At 46.8% G+C, this 22,919-nt stretch overlaps 1 protein-coding gene across 1 annotated transcript; it reads right to left on the bottom strand.

Annotated features, from left to right (window-relative positions):
• Positions 1-1,419: 1,419 nt before the first annotated feature.
• Hhex (hematopoietically expressed homeobox) lies at positions 1,420-6,962 on the bottom strand. Its single transcript, XM_028882894.2, is given in 5 exon segments — positions 1,420-2,390; positions 4,088-4,138; positions 4,329-4,507; positions 6,528-6,849; positions 6,852-6,962. Coding segments are annotated over 5 exon segments (813 nt in total). The 5' UTR covers positions 6,891-6,962; the 3' UTR covers positions 1,420-2,168.
• Positions 6,963-22,919: the final 15,957 nt, after the last annotated feature.

The raw sequence follows: 22,919 nt of genomic DNA, 5'->3' as shown, positions 1-22,919 counted from the left end.
ATTACCCAGAGGTTATCGCCAGGAATGAAACACAGAGATTTCAGGATCATTTTAATTCTGTACAAATGTCTCATTCTCCAGAACTTGGATTCAGACAGTCCCACTTTCAGACCAGACTGACTTGTGGCCTTTGAACTTTGATGTAACCTGTTAGGCAGGTCTGGAGCTTAGAGTCTGCAGCTGATTGGAAACAAAACTCTCCCACTGGACTGCTCCTTTGGGCTCCAACACCAAGGAGATGTGAGGAGGGGCAGTGCACAGCATGAACTGAGCTGGGACTGGGGACCTGGACTGAGTCATGCAGCTCAGTTGGGCCATTCTCTCAGAGTTCTGAGACCAAGAACTAAAATTCCAACGTAGGCTTTTAAACTTCCAGACCTACCCTTGCCCTCCCTCTGCCTAAGGAGCAGGGCTCAGTATTTTCTGGAAACCTAATTCATCTGCAGTTCCATGGCCTTCCTGCACTCTAAGGAGGCAGGGTGTGAGGGCCTGTCTTCTCCTGGATGTCCCTTGGACCGATTCCATCATAGGCTCTTTACCATACAGCTAAGACTCCAGGGAGGCCAAGGCTAAAAGAAATTTCTGGGCCTCTCCTCAACAGGAGGTCTCTGTGGGAGGGCTGTCAGAGCTGGACTCTGGCAGACAGGTGGCTGGATGCAGGTTAATACCCAGAGCCACATCCACCTGTTGGGCGGGCACTCTTCCTCCTTCGTGGATTACCCGTCCTGGACCCCTTTTTCTAAGCCTTCAGATTCCTGACACTCCTGATGCTTCCTGCTTCTGCTTGCTGTCCCCAACCCAACACGGCAAGAGTTACCAAAGGGAAACCTGTGTGCAGGGGATGAGGCGGAGTGCTGGTCCCACGAGTCTCTCTCACACCCGCCAGCATCCCAGCCAGTGGCTCTCAAATTCTCTCCCTAGGCCTCTGACTTTAACGTTCCCGGATCTCCTAAATCTTCTGCTCCTCCAAAGCCGGCCTTGCACCGCACTGCACGGAGCGCAGCTGGGCTCCCGCTGGGGGGGGGGGGCGGTGAGGATGACTCACTGTTGACTCTTGCTGGTCAAGGACGGTGGCTGCACACACCAATCGATGGTGCTCAGTGGCAACCCCAACCTGCCCTGCTCAGTCCCCAACACACATACCTGTCCCAGCTAACTCCAGGAGATGGGCACCCCACTGCCCATGGGGCCTCAACCCCCTACCCCTACCCACGAGCGCTCTCTCTCTCTCTCTCTCTCTCTCTCTCTCTCTCTCTCTCTCTCTCACACACACACACACACACACACACACACACACACACACACACACACGCCAAAGCGATTCAAGTGGTGTGTTTAGATTTTTTTTAACCAAAGAAAGAATTCCAACAGGGTCACTCAAGTTAACTCATTGAATTAAAAAAAAAAAAAAATCAAACATCATTTTGGCAGGGTTTTTACAGAGAATAATTCTATATACATGTTATAGACATTGTTTCTATAAAACACACTATCTACAATCTACTTACATTTAATTGTCCTGTTATTTCTAGTTCACATGGGATTACCTTCAGTCACAAATGAATCGGTCTCCCTGCCTCTAGGGACTGTGCCATACCTTAACAGAGGCACTGACGGAGCAAAACAAGATTTTGAGAATCTTATCAACTATCTTGCTTCTAAGAACACACGCCTGGAGCCAGGCGCTCTGGAATGGCTTTGGAGTTAAGGCAGCAATGGAAGGTGTCATGTAAGAGTCAGTGTGCCCTTTTAAACTGCTCCAAGGAGCCGCAAATGTGGGCCCCCCCTTTCTAAGTGCACCTCTGAAGTTGAGGGTATAGCCACAGTTTTAGGTTAAGTCCTTCAAGAACAGCCTATTAAAACCTTTAAAGTTATAATTTAAGTTTTAAACAAAAATTCAAATTACTTCTCATAAATAGAAATAATTCACTTTTTTAAAAATGGGGATACATTTAGTCACTATCAAAACAACTTAAAACTGGTATATATACCATCTGTTAGGTCAAAATTAAGGCTTCAATTCATATTTGTTAATTAGCTAGGACACCAAATATTTTCAGGACACTAGAAGAATGATATTCTTTTTCTCTCCCAAAGAGTTTTCCAATTTGTCTGTAGCAAAACACTATTCGAAAGTCCGGTCTCTGAATGCATCTCCGCCGTGACCATCATCCGGCATTAAAATAGCTTTTGTCACCCTCAATGTCCACTTCCTGGTCAGAATCCTCTGAGATCTCGGAGTCAGGGTCTTCCCGAGAGGCTGGAGAAGGTGAACACTGAGAACTATCCAAAGAGGCACCTTTACTCTGTTCACTGGGCGAGTCTTGGCTCCGGTCACAGGAAGTGTCCAAATTGTCCAACTCATCCTTTTTATTGCTTTGAGGATTCTCCTGGATGAAGAAGATGAAAATGCAGACAGTGAGCTCAAAGCCATAAAAACCAAAATGGTTTCCCCCAGCCTTTAGCATGCTTACAAAGTTTAGTTTATCAACTGTTTTCACTCCTAAAAAGACACCCGGGAGATTCTTTTCCCCATTAGAAAGAAGAGGGGAAAAAAAAAAATCACATCAGAGAGATATTATACATGACACAGACCTATGACCTCAAGATTTTCAGTTAAGGAGAAAGAAAACAAAACTCAGCTCAGTCCAGGCTGCACAGTCCTCGTTCTTTAAATATTACCCCAGAGTTTTCAGTAGCATTTTAAAAGAAGAAATGTTAATGGCTGGTTTGTTATACCAAGCGCCTCCCCATCCCCACCCAAGAAAAGAAAATAAGAAACATACTAAATTAAGAAGCTATGAAAATCCTTTTCCATTTGTCTCCTGAAGTAAATTTATGAACACATACACATATAACTATGTACCAAGTTACTAAATCATGGCAAAGGAAAATCACAGAACCAAGTAATACTGATGAAAAGACTGCAATTTACTTAAAATCTGGGCAAATTTTTCTGGGGAAAAATTCCATATTTCATAGAAAGTACTATTTTAAAAGTTCTTGGGAAACTAGCTCCAAGCCTTTGAATAAGAATCAAGTCCAGACAGTGCGTGTTTAAGTCTGTGGGTGTCTAATATGGATATAAACATTATATAGAAACACTGTAATTCTCTAGTGACCAAGTTTGCAAAAGGTGTACAAGGTTAGCGATGCTTATTATTCGTAAGTATTTGAGGATTACCTCTCATCGCTAACCTTTAGAGGTAATCCTCAAATACTTATGAATAAGAAAACTACAGAAAGTTTTTTGTTGTTTCAAAATGTTCTTTGGGATAGCATCTTTTTTTTTTTTTAAATATAAAGTATGGTCGACACAATTTAAAATCTACATTTTCCCACTTGGCAAACTTGTTTCAAGCTACCCTCTCTGTTATTTAAAGCACTGCCAGATGAGTCATTCAGCGCTTGTCAGATAACTGGAAATAAATCTGCAGCTCTGTCCGCAGGGCTGCTTTGGAGGATGAGTTAGCCTTCACTTTTTTACTTTATATCACATTTCTTAACAAGGGTAATCGAAAGACTTCTTAGGAAGCTTAAATAGGCGCGGTGATTTCTTTATGGTTCTATATTCACTTTAAGGGCTGGCAAAAGATGGATAATAATTTTTAAACTCTTTGATATTTAATTCTTCCTTTTCAAAAAAGTGCAAATAAGACTTAAAGGTGTTTGTGTCTTTATGTTTACCCTCGAGTCCTGCCTGGTTTTATTATGGCTGTGTAAATAAAAGAAACAATTTTCTCCCGAAGATAACTACTTAAGTCACTTACTGTCAATTACTTTATCTTTCCTGCGTTAATGAGATAAACAACATATGGGGTTTATAAAACAATTAGCCGGGCGGTTTACCGGCCAGTGTGTGAAACCCTAGCATAATTGATATAGGAACTGCATTAGGTGCTTTTAACATTAGTGCCACCTGAGCAACCCATCCTGAAGTTCAGCAGGACTATTTGCCTTTTTAATCAAGGTGAAGAGGTTAAACAGTCTCTTCAAATGACTTTTGCATACAACCCATAACAGGTCTCCGCATTTAGATAACATGATACAAACATTTATTTCCATAGAAACAGAGCCATGTCAATACCTGTTTCAGTCGCCTCCATTTAGCTCGTCGATTCTGAAACCAGGTTTTGACCTACAGAAAAGAAAACAAGTTTACAGAAAGTCCCAAATCCCGAGGGACCTGAGGAGGAGAAGGGGAGAAGGCGCTGGGGCTATGAGGAGGACCAGCCCTGCAGTTGGGTCGGGACTGAACATGCCCAGGGCGCGCAGTGGTTTCTTCAGCCCTAGAAACCTGCTGGGGCGGTGGGACCCAGTGAGCTGACCTGTCTCTCACTCAGCTGCAACATCTTAGCCAGACGCTTCCTCTCAGGTGGGGAGAGGTATTTCTGAGTCTCGAACTTCTTCTCCAGCTCGATGGTCTGGTCGTTGGAGAACCTCACTTGGCCGCCTTTCCTTTTGTGCAGGGGCCGTTGCAGGAATGGGCTCCAGAGCAAGGGCTTGCCTGTGGGCCAGAAGAACGGCGGGTAACCACGGTCCCGGGGCCCTCTGGGCAGTGCCCAGACCTACCTGGTCCCAGGTAACACAATGGGGGAGGCCCAAAAGCAAACATGTTCCCATCACATACATTCTCCGGTATACGGACGGATTCAACAGTCCCTCCCAAGGCCCACAGAGTCAGCTAAAAGGTTTTAGCACACAGACCACCTCTGGACACTCAGGCCGCCGCACGACCCGACCGTCACACCTGTGGCTCAAGGCAAACAAATCTTCTCAACCCCGAACGAACCCCTGCCGAGCTTTTAAAAAAAACGCGATCTTCAGTGTACACAACTCTTTGCAAAGGCTCCAGTGTGCGCCTTTAGGGGAGAAGCGGGGTCGTTACACTTGCCAAGGCCTGGCTGCACAGAAGCGCTCGCAGGGCGCTCGCGTTAGGCCTCGAGTGGGGCCTCCAATCGTGGCTGGAGCACACCTCGGCCTCCTCTGATTTCACACTCGGCCTGCGGGGGCGGCCAGTTAAAGCCACCCCGTGGGCTATGGCAACATTTCCGTCAATGTGTTTCCTGTTGGTCTGTCTCAAAAAAAAAAAAAAAAACCTTTGCTTCCTTCTGCTCAGGCCCAGCAGAAACCCGAGGAAACCATGGCGAGCTCTGTGAAAACGTTTGCCCCAGGACCATTCCTGCCCCACAGGGGGAGAAAGCAGGGGCCGGTCACACACCCTACAGGCTGAAATTTAAAAATACAAATATGATAACCTTTTAAGTACAAAATTATAACACCCACACCCCAAATCCCGGTAGCGGTGACAAGAGGGGAGCGCTAGAGGCTTGGTCATAATAATGGTGACATTAAAATGCTAATTCATTAAAACGTTAATTGTCACCAAGGTCCCCAGTGAAACTGCCCAAGTGTTGACTTTAAACCCTGGGGAGCCCTTCCTTATTCACTCTGGGATTTCAGACCGCGCAGGCGATGAGAGATTCAGGCCCGGAACCCCGTCACCGTTGCTTATTTATTTCTTAGGAACACTGTGCGGACCAGCCCCGAAAATCCCATACAGTCAATGTGTCTCCATCGCCCTTCCTAACTGTTCGGGGTCTGCACCTTCCTACTCCAAAGTGGTGGCGGTGCGTCCGTATGTCCGTCCCTCTGTCTTCAGGCCTATGCCTAAACATTTTGAAAGCTGGCATTGTTTTTTCGAGATTTTGCTTGCGTCAGGCTTCAGACTAGTGCAAAACAGCCTCCAAAGGGGGGGGGGGTAAGGCAGAGAGGAAGCAACTGGTTATTTTAGCTGCCATAAAGTCACATCCCACACAGAGGAAATGAACAATATCAGAAAAACGGATCCTGGCTATCAGACGTCGAGTGTTTCCTGAATTTGTCTGTATTGAGGATGTCGATAAAATAATCAGCAGCGTGCACTACTCCGGGGGAAGGGTCTGCTTCATGCAGCCAGGAAAACACTTAACAGCTTCAGAAACCAGATTTACTCCTATCGAGAACTCAAGATTTCCTGTATGAACGGAAAGGGTCAGGCTCCTTCACTGCACAAGCTTGTTGAACCAAGCCCAGCCCAGGAACCGCCCGGCCGGGCAGCTATCCCTGCGCTGCAGGGGCCAGGCTCGGGACGCCCCGACGTCCTCTGCCCGGTGTCGCTCGCTAAGGGAGCCCCACCCGAGGCGACACGCGTGGCCAGGACTGCCCTCCACTACTACCCCGGGCGTCCCAGGCCTCTCCCCACTGCGCTCGCCCCGGTGTCTGCAAGGTGCAAGGGAAAGCAATCAGAGTCGCCGCCGCCGCCGCCGCCGCCGAGCGTCCCAGCTCCGTCCGGCAGCGCCGCCGCCGGGGGGGCCCGCGCCTCCGGTTCCCGCGCGCACCCGCGAGTCGCTCGCTCAGAGCGGTCGCCGCAACTTTCTCCTGCGTCTCCCGTCCGCCCCCGCCCCCTCCCGCGCGCTGCCACCCGCCGGGGGCGCCTTCCCCACGGACGCCCGCGCTCGGCCCCCCGCAGACCCCGGCCGCCTTACCCAGGGGGTCGTGGCGGAGCAGGGCGTGCGTGTAGTCGTTCACCGTCCGCGGGAAGGAGTACAGAGGGCCTCCGAAGCCACCGGAGCCGTAGGCGGCGGCCAGCGCGGCGGCGGGGTGGTGCGAGAAGGCGGGGTGGACCGGCGTGGGCTCGTACACCGGGGTCCGGTAGGAGGACACGAGGCTGGTGAAGGAGGAGTTGGGGGATGGCAGCGTGGGGGTAGGCGTGGGCGCGGCGGGCCCGCGACCCAGGATGTCGTCGATGTAGAAGGGCGTCGGGTGAGCGGGCTGCAGCAGCGGCGTGGGCGCGTACAGCGGTACTCCCCGGCGGGCGCAGCCGCGGGCCCCGGGTGCGGGAACTGCATGGCTGTGCCGCAGCCCCTCGGAGAGAGCTGCCCGCCCGCGCCACCGCGCTACATTTATTTGCGCTCTGCGCTCCCGGCGATAGGTTCCGGCAGCCTCGGGGTGGGGCCGCGCTCGGGTCCCTTCCTGCCGCCAGGCCCTGCGGCCAATGGCGCGGGCCCCGGACTCGCCTCCGCCCCTGCCCCGACCCGCCCCCGCCGGCCCAGCTCCCGCCCCCGAGACGTTCGGGCTGCCGAGCTCTAGGGACCCTGCTCCCGGGTGTCCCGCCGCCGCCCGGCGCTCCAGGCACGAGAATGCGACTGCGACCGTCGAAGAGGTGAGCACAAGGCATGTGCCAGGAACGCGGATCCCAACGGGAAGGCGCCACTGCCGAAACTCAGGCAGCATCTGGCCCCTGGAGGAGCGATGGGACTCTGCGGGCCAGGAGGTCGCCGACAGGAAGGCACCTCCCGGCGCCGGAGCAACCTCCCGGGAGGCTGCGCTCCTTGGGGGTAACCGTGCACTGCCTAGAGCGAGGGGGCCCTCTCTGCAGCTCAGAGATCCAAGGAGAAGACGCTAGCCTTTGGCTGACGTCCCAGACGGGTACTTACAGCAAGTCTGCAGGTGCTCCCGACTGTCTTACCTGGGAACCCACGAACTCGGCCACCTCCCTCGATGCTGGCAGAATCTGCTCCAGACAGGAATCAAGGCGAGACCTGGATCGTACGACGCCCGGCAGAGGCTATGCAGTGTTCTTCGATCCAATGGGGGTCGGGAGGGGGCTGCTACTCCTGGATCTCTGTCTCGGGGGCCCTGAAGGACACAGCTGCGCGCAGCCGGGCTCTGAGGTTTTACACGTGTTTTCGATTGAAAGTCGGAGCGCGCTGCTCAGTGTGGCCTCGGCCCTGTGCGGCTTCACTCGCCTCTGGGGCAAAGGGGCATTTTCTTGATTGACGCCCGCCGGCCGTGACCACACCTTGAGTTGGGAGGTTTCTGCTAAGGGTTTTCTACTGATAGAAAAACTCCCTGGCTTTTTTTTCCTATTGAGACTTTACATTTTATGCTTTGGAATTCCATCTTCAGCTGCTAGAGGACTGATGGGGCAAACGAGAAAACTGGGTAGCTGGAGGACCTGGGTTCGAGTTTTCACTTCACACATTTTTCTTGAGCAACTAACTGCTCTGTCCTCATGGGAGCAGGAAACAAATTGAACCCAGTAACATATATACTAGGGAGAAAGCGTGCATAATGGTGCGACACCTTAGGGACAGCCCCTAATTTGGGAAAGGAGAGAGTTACTTTGAGAAAGGGAAAGGAAAGGCTTCCCAAAGGAAACGATGTCTGAAAGATAAGTAGGTGTCAACAAGCCCAGGGTGTGACTGAGTCCCAGTTAGAACAGCACGTGAGTGGGTCACCTAACGCAGCCTCGGTCAGTTTATTGCCGTGGGTTTTTCTTTTCTGAAACGTTTGGGTCTTGTCATAAAGCTTCCTAACTGCTTGGGGATGGAGACACCGACACCTTTGAGAATAATGGCAGACAAACCAGTGCGTGTGAAGCACCGTTATTTGGGTTAAAACCCTGGGTGCTACTAAGGATACATCTCCTCCGTGGGTTCACTCAAGAGCGACAGGATGGCAACAGGGCTAACGCTGACCACCCAGGAAGAGAGGAACACTTGTGAGTACCTGGAGAACTGAACCATGTGACACTTCTGGTGATCTCAAAGACATCTTGTGCCAGACGCCGTGGGAGGACAACAGACTGCTTGAAGTGGCTTCCGTTGGGCAACTTGGGGGCGATTTAAGCTTCAAAACTACGTCGTCAGGGTGCTAGTCCTGGTAACCTGAGTTTTGATCCACAGAACCCACAGTGGGAGGAAGAACGAATCCCATGGTTGTCCTCTGCCCTCCATATGCTTGCCGCGACACGTTATACACAATAATAATGAAGTTTAGAAAGTACATACTAAAGTATGACAATGTCTAAGTCCATTGAATTGAAATGAAATAAAGGTGGATGGGAAAACTGGAGGAATGCCAGGACAAATATAAAACATCTGAGGCTGGTGAGATGGCTCAGCCTATTGGAGATTGCCTCCCTGTGCTCCAAACCTGAGGTTCTGACCTCAAGCTCCAGACCCCACATTAAAAAAGAGAGAGAGAGGTGGAAAGAGAGACCTCCAATGGAGCACCATGGTGTGAGTGTTCACAACACACACCATACACAATAATAACGAGATAGCTTTTAATGTAGAGAATTTTATTGATTCAGGAAATGAAACCATTCATTCAAGAAAGACTCATTAGACACACAACTCTTGAGTGAAATATTGAGGATGAGATTCTGAAAAGGTCTTACAGAATTAACCGAATTCTTTGGACATGGGGTAAAAGAAATAAAAATGGATTGTACATAGATGTCAGTATTTTGCTGGTACTGTGTTAGGTGTGATTTTGGTCTTGTGAGTTAAATATTGGAAAACCCACTACTAAGAGATACAAGCTGCAGTATTTAAGGATGAGGGTCATGATATCTGCAACCTTCAAGTAGTTCATTATACACATTATACTTTCACATATGTATACAACTATAAATATATATGTATACATAAGGAAGAAGATAAACCAAATATTTAAAAAATACTAATTGGTGAGTTTAGGTATAAAATACAGGTTTTTGCTGTACTATAGTTTTAACTTCACTGTGGCTTTGAAAGTTTTCAGTATAAAAACTGGAAGAGAATAAGTATAGTTTTGTATATTAAAAAACTTAAGCACTGTGTCATAGAGATATTTCAGTGAGTAAAGACACTTGCCTCCAAGCCTGAGGACCAGAGTTGGACCACTGGGACATTGTGAAGAGAGAGGACTGACCAACAAGGTGTCTCTCTGACCACACATGCATTGGCTGTGGCACTTAAGCACCCACACACGTGCACAGTGACTAGGGAAATGGCGTAGTAGTTAAGCATTACTTGCAGAGGACTCAGGTTCAATCCCACGTTCGCTCTTCTGGCCTCTGAGGGCACGTGCATGCACATGGTGCTCATAAATTCAAGCAGGCTCTCATGTAGCCCAGGCTGGCCTCCAACTTGATATGTAGCCAAGGATGATCTTGAACTTCCATCCCTCTGCCTACACACCCCAGTGTGCCATGGTCACGGGCATGTGCTGCTCCCGGTTTATGCAGTGCTAAGAATCAAACCCAGGGCTTCATGCACATTAGGAAAACACTCTATCAGCCGAGCCACAACCCCAGCCTCCCCTCTTTTATTCTGAGGCGGGGTCTTCCTGAGTTGTCCAGGATGAAATGTGAACTTGAGAGTCTCCTGCCTCAGTGTCTCAGATCATTAGGATGACAGGCCTGAGTCATCACACCTGGTACCACTCACTTGTAAAGTTTTTTGTTTGTTTGTTAGGTTTGGTTTTTAGTTGTTTGTTGGGCCTATATAAAATTTCACTAGTGTCTTGTCTCTGGAAACATTTGGGGGAGGCTCCTTACAGAATCTTTGTCTCCTCGGGTGACTCCACAACCACCTACCATTCTCATCACCTGGCCTGATGGAGAAGTCAGTGTGTTTTAGATCCCAGAATGACACAGACTCTGGGGACCAAGTAAGGACCAGTATTATTTGAAGTTCAATGTGTCTTCAAGAATACCCCCAAAACTGGGGCCTCAGTGAACTAGCAGGGAACTATCCTTCCTCGTGAAATATTTCCCAACATTTCGTTCACTCGCCTCTTCAGGAATGTATGCGTTTACGGTACTAGTTTAGTGATGCAGCCGCCAGGCAGAAAGATCTGAATCCGTAAACCTTCTGAAAGTAAATATTAACCGCTAGTGCGGGGTTGTTAAGTAATTGCCAGTTAAAGGCGCATCCGTCCTTCTCTACTGCAGCCACAGACCTGGGAAGTGGGTGGAGACCTCAGAGGCATTGCTTCTGACATTCCAACCCAGCTACATAATCCTCACCAGCAAATTGAAGCCCTTAATTCTGCTAAACTATATAACACTGCCTTTTCAAAACCCAATAGATCCATGTCCACTTTGCTGTAGTTAAAAAAAATTACAACCACATTTGTGAATGTCACATTTCTTGAACTACATAATTTTAATATCACTTGTGTAGGGTTTATAGTTTGTTTTATTGTTTTAAAAGTCATCGGGGGCTCTAAAAGAACTCAATTTTTCCAAAGTTGTCCTTATGATTTTTTTTTCACACAGTCAGAACTAATAAAACAAAACTGCTGTAGCTATTTAATTCAAAATCTCTTGGAGTTTCAATATTTTCTCTCTGCTGGATACTAAAACCAATAAGGCTACATGAGATTTTAATTATATGCCGAATTAAACAAGACTCGCCAAAAATTTGGTGCCATTTATTTTAGTCATTGTTACTGTGCAAGAGAACAAACCTTGCAGAAGGAAAAAGTAGTTCTGGCCTCTCATTTGTCAAAGGGGAGCTTGGGTAAACTTTCGCAACTTGCTTTCAATAACTAAGTGCGTGTAGAGTTAAAATTTCGAACTAGCTGTGCTTGAACGAATCGGTGGATTTTTGCTGTCACGACTTGGTTCTGTCTGCATTTGCACTGAAAGTTATGGTCAATTGTTGGGATGAGTAATTTATTAAACCATATATCAAATTATTTTATCTTATTTAGCATATGACAAAAGCTAAGAGTTTTATTTTAACTAATATATCAAATAAAAATAGTCCATATCATGAATGGTTTCAAGGCACTGAAATAATGGAGGCGACATCACTGTGGCATCTTCACCCACGTTCCCATTTCACACTTTCTAAACTACCACATGCACTTTACAATACTCTGCCGTGGGTGAATTTTACTGCACCCGGACTATATAATTTATGGTATTTATTTGTACAGTTTAAAAAGTGATGAACTGAATAATCAGAACACCAAGTTTTTCAAATGGGTACAAGATCTGAAGTTGCAGTTCCCCAGAAAAACTAGATACAGGTAGCCAGTAAGCAGTGAAGAGATGTTCAACATCATTAATCACCAGGGAAATGCAAATCAAAACCACGATGAGACACCACTTTGCACAGGATAGCTATGAGAAGATTTTAAAAACAAAAGTGTTGGTGGGGACGTAGTGTTTGGAATCCTCATACTTGGGTGGCAGCCATGTAAAATGAAATGGAAAAGCACTCTCATTCTTCTCAGGGTGGCTAAATACAGTTACCATTGCCGTAATACCAGGAGAATACTGGTTCCCGTGGGCTGCTGCAGTTTCTGGAGGTTTAGACTCCAGAAACGATAGTGTGTGTTAACAGAAAAGCTTGTTCACAATGTTCACCACAGAATTATTCATAATGGCCAAACAATGGAAATGCAATAGCCAAAGAGAATAATCTAAATGTCCATCAAGGGGATAAGTAAAAATGTGGTATATCTGTACAATATAATATTATTTAGCCAGGCGTGGTAGTATATGCCCTTAATCCCAGGAGATTAAATTCAGGAGGTAGAGGCAGGTGGATCTCTGAGTTCCAGGCCAGCCTGGTCTACAGAAGGAGTTCCAGGACAGCTAAAGCTACACAGAGAAAACCAAAAATATGTACGTGTGTGTGTGTGTGTGTGTGTGTGTGTGTGTGTGTGTATGTGTATACAGGGTCTCTCAATCAAACCCAGATCTCACCAAGATGGCTAGTCTTGCTAGCCAACTTGCTATGAGGATCCCTTGTCTCTACTGGAATTACAGGTAGGCTGTCATGTCCACCCAGCGTTTATGCAGGCTCAGTGAATCTGAATTCACATGCTAGCTCCACAAGCGCTCTAACCACTGAGCCATCTTCCCAGACCAAGGGGGGGAGTAAGGATGTGAACTGTATAATATGTAAATTATTTCACTAATGTTCTCACATTTGTAGTTCCTGTAACGAGGAAATGAAATGATGTCATCTGGAAGTCTTATGTGTGTAACCTAGAGTTTCAGCAAGTGTCACAACATCAGAAGTGCTATCTTAACAGATAATCTGAGTCTGAGGGTGTGCAGCCAGACACCTAGGCAACAGCACTGGAGAAGGTAGCCGAAATGATGAGCCAGGACCCTTGCTGTCTGAATCATGGGCTCTTCTACTCAGCACACCAACCTACTGCACTGGATCCATGGTCTCTTTGTTTTCTTTTCCTTTTTCTTCTTTTCAGAGAAAGATGGACTTCACTGCCAAAGACCAAAGTGTCTGAAGGGAACAAAACAGTCTAGATCCTGGTCTTGATTTTTAAGATTTCACGATGTCATTTGAGAGACTATAGGAACTGAATCCCCCCATCCAAGGACTCTGTTCTGAGAAAATAAAAAGTCAACCAATGTCAAGAGGCCAGACCATAAGGAAGTCAGGACTGTGTCCCTTAGGGTTGCTGGTGTGTGTGTGTGTGTGTGTGTGTGTGTGTGTGTGTGTGAGAGAGAGAGAGAGAGAGAGAGAGAGAGAGAGAGAGAGAGAGAGAGAGAGAGAGATGTGTATGTGTGTGAGAGAGACAGAGACAGATGTGTGTATGTGTATGTGTGAGAGACAGAGACAGATGTGGGTGTATGTGTGTGTGTGTGTGTGTGTGTGAGAGAGAGAGAGAGACAGAGAGACAGAGAGACAGAGACAGAGAGGGACATCAATTCGAGGAGGTGGAAGAAAAGCTGTGGGCTTCTGAAGGATGGGGATCTGGGAGAGCTGGGGTGGCCATCTGAAATCCAGAGCTTCCGGGTGCAGCTGCAGTGAGCTTACCCACTGTCCACCCACTGCTCACCCACTGCCCACCCACTGCTCCACTGCTACCACTGTCCACCCACTGCTCACCCACTGCCCACCCACTGCTCACCCACTGCCCACCCACTGCTCACCCACTGCCCACCCACTGCTCACCCACTGCCCACTCACTGCTCACCCACTGCTCACCCACTGCTCACCCACTGCCCACTCACTGCTCATCCACTGCCACCCACTGCTCACCCACTGCCCACCCACTGCTCACCCACTGCCCCCACCCACCCTGCTCACCCACTGCCCACCCACTGCTCACCCACTGCCCACCCACTGCTCACCCACTGCTCACCCACTGCTCACCCACTGCCCACCCACTGCTCACCCACTGCCCACCCCCCCCCACTGCCCACCACTGCCCCCCCCCCACTGCTCACCCACTGCCACCCACTGCCACCCACTGCTCACCCACCCCCCCCCCACCCACTGCCACCCACTGCTCACCCACTGCCCACCCACTGCTCACCCACTGCTCACCCACTGCCCACCCACTGCTCACCCACTGCCCACCCACTGCTCACCCACTGCCCACCCACTGCCCACCCACTGCTCACCCACTGCTCACCCACTGCCCACTCACTGCTCACCCACTGCCCACCCACTGCTCACCCACTGCCCACTCACTGCTCACCCACAGCTCATCCACTGCTCACCCACTGCCCACCCACTGCCCACTCACTGCTCACCCACTGCTCATCCACTGCCTACCCACTGCCCACCCACTGCCCACTCACTGCCCACCCACTGCTCATCCAATGCTCACCCACTGCTCACCCACTGCCCACCCACTGCCCACCCACTGCTCACCCACTGCTCATCCACTGCCCACCCACTGCCCACCCACTGGGTCAGTCAAGCAATGTCTGACTGTTTGAGACCACGTTTCTCCCAGCTGGGAAATAAACTTGAAATATGAAATTATTTTAAACTGGCTCATTAACAGATTATGGGATTATTAGGAGAGGTGGGAAAACGTTACTCACACTCAGGTTGGCCCTAAAAGGGACATTCCTAGCTGAGATTATAGATCTCACAAGAAACTCGAAAGGTTGTAGAAGATGAAAACTGGATAATGGTGCGAACCCAGGAGACAATGAAATAAAGTGGCTTTATGAAGCTCCCATTTTCTACTTTCTGAATTTTGAATCCAGTTCCTAAACAGTCTGCATACAGTAGGGGACTAATAGGTATTTTTGAGCCTTTAGTGGGTTGGGGATCCAACTAAGGTCATCAGGCTTTTAAGCAGAGTGCCTTAACTCACTGCTCATCTTGCTGGCCCTAATTGTGAGTTTTGATGTTGTTTGTGTTGTGATAACATCTCCCATATTCCTGCACTCTACCACTGAGTGACACCCCCAGCTCTGATTAGTTCTTAGCATGCTTAGGCTCCTGTTTCCTTAAATGTAGCAATGGGATTGGAACGATGTCTTTTTTATGATACGATGTTGTTCTGAAAGTTAGATACATTGTCACATGTACATTTTCTGGCATATGTTAAGCAGTCAATAAGTGGCAATTCTCACGGAGATTATACAGCATCAGCCACTGCTAAGGACAACCACAGCTGTAATGGAGTAGTTAACCCCAGGCTCTCCCAGGCTTCGGGGCCAGAAGAGGCATCGGACCCTCGGGAACTGGAGTTACACACAGTTCTGAGCTACCACATGGGTTCTGGCGACTGAACCCAGGTCCTCTGCAAGAGCAGCTGTAGCTGTAAGATTTCCTGTGTCCTGCTGGCCCGTGGTTGGGACAATTCTCTCTCACCCGCAGTCCCGCAGCTGCTTATAAAATAATCACTCAGAGGCTTAATATGAATTGCAAACTATATGGCCTATGGCTAGGAATTCTTGCTAGCTAGCTCTTTCATCTTAAATTAACCCATTTCTATTCATCTATGTAATTGCCACGTGGCCATGGTGTTACTGGTTTGCTGGCATGTCCTCCGCCTCTCCTTTCCTCTTCCTGTCTCTCCTGGGTTTCCTGCCTGGCTATAACCTGACTCGCCATAGGCCAGAGCAGCAGCTTCTTCTTCTTCTTCTTCTTCTTCTTCTTCTTCTTCTTCTTCTTCTTCTCTCTTCTCTCCTCTCTTCTTCTTTTTTTTTTTTGTACTTTCTCTGTTAGCTTTTGCTTCTGTCTCGTCTATAGTCAGCTGCTTGCTCCAGTATGGTCTCTGTTGTTGGTCTGTTTCTCTGTTGTTGTTTTTTGATTGAGTACAGGGTTTCTCTAAGTGTAGCTTGTGTGCCCATTTCCTGGATCTCAGCCACGTCAGTATAGATTATGGATGGCTATTGAACTTCAGCAAAGAAGCTGCCACGGCATACAGTTGGCATATAAGTCTCTGTGTACTTGTGGATTAAAGAGTGTGTAGGCGCTCAGCCCACCGCCTGGCTCAGAGGAGCTTCTTTATTAACCAATCATAGCAACAGCATACAGAAAGACAGCAAGCAACAAGTGTTCTTAACCACTGAGCCATCTCTCCAGCCCCCCACCCCCACTTTTTGAAACAGAATCTCACTATGTAGCCCTGGCTGGCCTGGGTTCAAACTCAAAGAGATCCATCTGTCTCTGCCCCCTAAATGTTGTGATTAAAGTCTTGCACCACCATGCCCAATATATTATCTAATATGTATTTTTAAGATTTATTTATTTTTATTTTACATGAATAGGTGTTTTGCAGGCATGTATGTCTGTGTACCATGTGTGTACATTACCTGTAGAGGAGTCATATTCCCTGGAACTGGAGTTATAGGTGGGTGTTAGATACCATGTGGATGCTGGGAGTCAAACCTGGAACCTCTGGAGAGCAGATAACTATCTCCTATATCTATATATTGGAGCTGAGAACCAAACCCAAGACCTCTATCACTGAGTTTTTTAAGGTTGTATTTTTTGTGCAAAGACTATGAGATAGCCCCATTGTTTGTCTTTATAGAAAATTGAGGAAAAGGTTGTTACACTTATCAGCTCATATAGTACTAATGTTGATTTTTTTAAAAATCGAAGTGATTCTTAAAAAGAAAGCTTAAGGGGACTGGAGTGATGGCTCAGTGGTTAGGAACACTGGCTGCTCTTGAAGAAGACCTGGGTTTGATTCTCAGCACCCACACGTCAGCTCACAAACACCTGTAACATCAGTTCCAGGGAACCCAATAATGTCTTCTAGCTTCCCAGAACACTATACATACATGGTTCACACACACACACACACACACACACACACACACATATATATATATATATATATATATGTAGGCAAAACACACATAAAATTTTTTAAAAATTAAAGTAGCTTTTTTTTACTGTTTTAATTCTGATTTATCAATCACCTTGTCTGTAATTCAATGAGGAATTAAGGGGAGAGTGTCCCAGATGTGGTCCAGTACTGATGCACCAGCTGAGCAAAAACTCTTGCCTCAGAGGCTGGGGATGTAGTTCAGCTGGCAGAATGCTTGCCTAGCATGTATGACACCCTGATTCAGTCCCCAAATAAACCAAGCGTTGTAGCACTTGCTGTAATCCCAGCACTCGAGAGGTCAAGGAAGAGAGTTAAAAGTTCAAGGTAATCCTTGGCTACATGGAAGCCATCCTGGACTACACAAGACCATCTCAAACAAACATTGGCCTCTTAGCCGGTTTGCCAAGCCAAGGCATTAGGAGCAGATTTTAAATTCCCTTCCAAGCAAAAAATTCCAAATAAGATTAGGCTAGACCTAACAGGATATCATATCAAACTGAATACTTACCTTCTTGGATCTTTTCACTGAGAAGTGTACCTGGAAGGCACTTTGGGAAACACTTTGGGCTAGCAAGGAACCAGAAGATACAATCAATGGAAAATTCAGAGAAGTGAAGGCATTTGGAAGGTGGTTCCATTAGAAAAAGAAGGGTGTGGCCAACAAGATGGCTTATGGTAAATGATGTTGGTTAAATTACTAGAAACCTCCTGGTAGAGGGAAAGGGGACAATGAATGCAAGTTGTCCTTTGACCTCTGCATGTTTCATGGCATCTGTGTGCGTGTGCGCATGTGTGTGCGCGCGCGCACGGCCCAGCAGTTAAAAAACACTTACTTGTTCTCCCAGATTAATACCAATGTAATAGCAGTAGCCTACAAAATCTTGCTCCTCTTACAGACAGCTCTGTTCTGCTTTATGATAGTCTCATATATAGTATACATTCAAAATCAGCATGCAGACACCAGCAGCTTTTCTCTCTCAATGAACTTGCAAGAAGCTTCTGTCTTCAGCTCCGGACAGTTTCTTTATATTGTATGTTGATCTGAATGTCTTCCGTGTTTATGTTTGGAGTTCAATAAACTTCTTGGCTGTATAGATTCAAAAGTCCTAGCAAATTTGAGATGGTTTTGAGCATTATTGCTTCAACGGTCCCTTCTGCACCTCTCTCTCCCTGCTCTCCTGGGCTACAGTTTTGCAAATGTCTGTGCTTGATGATGCACCACAGATTTCTCATGGGATAACCCGGAACACAGTCTGAACTCAATATTCCACTGCTTGTTCACATCGACCCCTGGAGCGCTGAGTGATGTTTTTGACTACTTTTATAGCTTCTTTTCATATTTTCTTATTTATATTCTCAACTTGTGGATAGTTCCCTGTATTACTTTGGCTCACTGAGAATACCTGAGAGTTGATTTTACATGTTGTTTCTAGAAATAAACTCCAGGCTGCCCTGAGTTTTGGATATTCAAGAATAGGATGACTATAACAATATTACAATTAATGCACTCTGAGACACATGTGGTGACACCTGCCTGTAATCCTGGTAGTTAGGGCAGGATGACAAGACATTGAAGCTCATCTTTGGCTACATGGCCAGTTCAAAGCCAGCCTGGGATACCTAAGACTGTCTCTTTAAAAGGAGGGCAAGGACACTTGGGTGGGTAATGCCACCCACCAGGGCTAACCTGAGGACTTCTGGGAGCCCGCATGAAGCTGGAAGGAGGAAACCAACTACACAGTGGTCCCCTGACCTCCATGTGCACACTGTAGCACTTGCACCCCCTACACACACACACACACACACCACACAATAAATTCAGGAAGAATCTTAGGGGAATTTTTTCTTATAAAACAAAAAGGGGGGCGGTGGTGGTGCACGCCTTTAATCCCAGCACTCGGGAGGCAGAGCCAAGTGGATCTCTGAGTTCGAGGCCAGCCTGGTCTATAGAGTGAGATCCAGGACAGGCACCAAAATTACACAGAGAAACAAAAAACAAAACAAACAAACAACAAAAAAAAAAAACAAAAAGGGGGGGGAATTATTACACTGTATGCCTGGAGATAGGTATGCCTAGCCTGGCTTAAACATTATACAATGGTTTGTATACACAAACCCAAAACATTAATATATACTGTTTTTTTAAAATTTGAAAACAGCTGATCAGTGGTGGCACACACCTTTAATCCCAGCACTCAGGAAGCAGAGGTAGGTGGATTTCTGAGTTTGAGGCCAGCCTGGTCTACAAAGCAAGTGCAAGGACAGCCAAGGCTGTCTAGAAACATCCTGTCTCAAAAAACCCGAGAGAGAGAGAGAGAGAGAGAGAGAGAGAGAGAGAGAGAGAGAGAGAGAGAGAGAAAAGAGAGAAAAAAAAAAAAAAAAAAAAAAAAAAAAAAAAAAAAAAGAGAGAGAGAGAGGAGAGAGAGAGAGAGAGAGAGAGAGAGAGATCTTCAGGAAAAAAGAACGTAAGTCCAACCTGTGCTTCCTCAGTTTGTACTTCTCCATGAATGGGTGCCGTTTATTTCTTCCCATGTGTCAGGCTGTTTTTTGGTTTTGTTTTTTGTTTTTTTGTTTAGGGGGAGGTAAGCTGGATGGTTTCAATATATCGTAATGTACTAACCAGTTCTCCACTCAGGCTTTATGTGGCTTGCTATGGCTGTAGGGACTTAGTGACTTTTCTAAACTGGCAACAGAAGTCTCCTTGAGGGGGCTGGAGAGCTGGCTTAGCTGTTAAGAGCACTTGCTGCTTACATGAGGACCTGGGTTCAGGTCCCAACACCCACGTTGGGCAGCTCAGAACCACCTATAACTCCAGCTCCAGGGGATCTAACGCCCTCTTCTGGCCTCCAAGGGCACCTGCATGTATATGCACATGCCCACACACATACACATAAAAGAAAAACAAAGCTTTAAGGAAAACGAAGTTTCCCTGAAGACCTGACACCTAAAGAGTAAAGTCAAGAAACCTTCTTGGCAGACTAGCTGTGTTGGATTACACTTTCAATGCTTCACGGAGCCACTTCAAATCTACCTTTGTGTGGAGCAAAGGGAACACTCCTCCACTGTTGGTGGGAATGTAAACTTGTACAACCACTGTGCAAATCAGTATGGCGGTTTCTCAGAAAATTAGGAATCGATCTACCTCAAGACCTAGCCATACCACCCAAGGAATGCTGATTCATACCACAAAGATACAACATGCCCAACTATGTTCAAAGCAGCACTATTTGTAATAGCCAGAACCTGGAAACAACCTAGATGCCCGTCAACTGGAGAATGGATGAAGAAAATGTGGTACACATGCACAATGGAGTACTACTCAGCAGAGAAAATCTACCTTTGCTGTCTGTCACTCCCTCCTTGCATGGAGCCTACAGATCAGTGGGAAGTAAACTCCCGGTCAAGTGCTCTCCACTGCTTCCCCTCAGGCTGTCTTTATCTACTGTAGCTGTCTGCCCTAGGTGTCGACCAGGTTCATCTGCATTGTCCTGTGTGAGAACTGTTCCCCACTTTCCATTTGTGAGTTCATGAAACAAACATCTTGTGTCTGTTCTTCAGGTCGTCCCAGGCAGGTTTTGAGAATGAAGCCTCTCCACTCCTAAGGAACTAAAAACCACTGGGACCATCTTCTTGTATATACGTGTGTGCTGTGGGCATATGGACCTGGACTTTATCCACTGGCTAGGCGGACTGGCTAGTGAGTTCCAGGGACTCACCTGTCTCCATCCGCCCCTACTTTACCCAGCTCCGGGGCTACTCTGCCTGTGGCTGGGCCCTGCTTGGCTTTGGGGTGGGTGCTGGAAATCCAAAAGCAAATCCTCAGGCCTGTACAGCATCCACTTTACCAGAGGAACCATCTCCCTAGCAACTGCGGCTGCAACCTCACAACTGCTGTAGACTCTTCGGTCTTCCAGATGGAAGGGGAGAAGCCAAGTAAACCCTGACTCAGCACGTGATTGGTGGCTGGACACCTTTGACTGTTTCCAGAGTTTGGGCAAAGTGCTAAATCCCACGCTTGGTTTTTCAGTCCTGAAGTTATCTCCCAAGGCATTGTTTGCTTGGTTTTGACAGGGTTTTACTATGTAGCCCAGCTAACTTGGACGTTATGATCCTTCTGCCTCAGCCTCCTGGGTCCCAGAATTATGAACCCTTGCCACAGTGCCATGCACTCTTCCTATTTTTGCTGATAACACTCTTGGTTATTTGAATGCCTGGCACTGCACATGAAGATTTGTAGAGCTAATTTATGGCTCTGGGTATTAATTTTGATATTTATTTGCTTGTTGGGCAGTTAAAGTAGTTGTACTACCATGCCCAGAGAACTTCATAAAGACTAAGAACAATGACGTAAGCTGTACTTCAGGTTGTGTAGGTGGGTCTTTTTCTTGTCAATCACATACAGAAGATGTCTGTCCTTGGAGTACACTGGAAGACCACTTTCTTCATGGTGGTACCTATGTAGAAGCTTGTGTAAGGAGTTTTAATGACACTTGCCTACCTCTATAAATATCATTGCCAAATAAGAAATTATGGGCAAGCAAGTAAAGGAAACAAATTTCAGGGCTGGAGAGATGGCTCAGAGGTTAAGAGCTCTGGCTGCCCACATGGTGGCCGCCCACACTTGTGACTCCAGTTCCAGGGGATCTCATGGCCTCTTTGGCCTCCAAGCAAACCAAACAGGAAAGTGGAGCACAGACATACAGATAGGCAGAACATCCATACACAAAAAAAATGAAAAAAAATTTAATATTTTTAAAACTCCAAATTTACCAATTATAGATTTACCAAAGAGCATATTAGATAATATCCACAGATTAGGTTGACATTTGTTTGCAGATAAATTTATCCATTATTTTTATTAAAATAACATTTCTATCTCTACAATGGGCTGGAGAGATGGCACAAGGAGATTTAATCTTTTTTTAAAAGACTTATTTATTATGTGTTCAGTGCTCTGCCTGCATTTATGCCTGCAGGCCAGAAGAGGGCACCAGATCTCATACAGATGGTGTGAGCCACCATGTGGTTGCTGGGAATTGAACTCAGAACCTCTGGAAGAACAGCCAGTGCTCTTAACTGCTGAGCCATCCCTCCAGCCCGGAAATTTAATCTTGAAGTAGCGTATTTTCTAATTTCCTATTAAGTTTGTTTAGTTCTTAGTTACAAAGTCAAATCTCTAAAGCCAGGTACAGTGATACATGCCTGTAACCTCAGCCCTCGAAAGGATATAGGATTGTCCTGAGTTTTAGGATAGCTTGGGCTGCATAGTGAGTCCAAAGCTAGCCCGAGCTACAAAGTGAGACTGTCCCCCAAATATAAAGAGTTACATCACTTTACACACTGAACTTGATGTGACCACATTTCCTTCCTGCATACATTCCTTCTAGATAGATGCTCTGGTTCTTCATCTCGAAGTGGCCCAACTTCCAGAAATAGTTGTCAGATCAAAAGTGCAAGGGTTAAGATTTCAACAGTGCATGTATGTACACATTTTATTATATACAAAGAATAAAGTTTTAAAAAATAAACAAAATAGAACTTATCGTCATAATTGGTAGTCTAAAAAACGTCTTGTCATTTCTAAGAGACATAAGCCTTAGAGTGGGGCCTCAAAGGATGAATCCGAGCTCTCGTCGGGTTCCTTTAACAACAGCTGACCCTCTCAGAGGCCACTGGGGAACTGTGGAAGCCATTGTGTTTGTTAGACCCCGTGAAGGAAGGAGATGCTTATATACCGAAGGAGGAACAAAGGAAGGTACTGAAGGAAGAGTACTTCCAGGATCAGGCTTATTATTGGCAATGATAGAGAAGTAATCACTGAGATGTAAGATTTCTAGGTAACGCCCTAGGTATCTCGTGATAAGGACACCTTTTGGTCGGTCTACAAATGGTTTAGTGACAGGAAAAGGGAGAGGTGAGCTGAGAAGACGAAAAGGAAAAGGCAGGTTAGAGGTGGGAAACACACAGAACTCAGGCCTGGCAAGACAGGACGGGAGACAGCGTTCACTTATTTAAGTCCAAGCCTGGAAAAACGA

The sequence above is a fragment of the Peromyscus leucopus genome, chromosome 1 (genome assembly GCF_004664715.2).
Source record: "Peromyscus leucopus breed LL Stock chromosome 1, UCI_PerLeu_2.1, whole genome shotgun sequence".
In the NCBI taxonomy this organism is placed as follows: domain Eukaryota; kingdom Metazoa; phylum Chordata; class Mammalia; order Rodentia; family Cricetidae; genus Peromyscus; species Peromyscus leucopus.
This window is presented reverse-complemented; position numbering and strand designations above follow the sequence as displayed.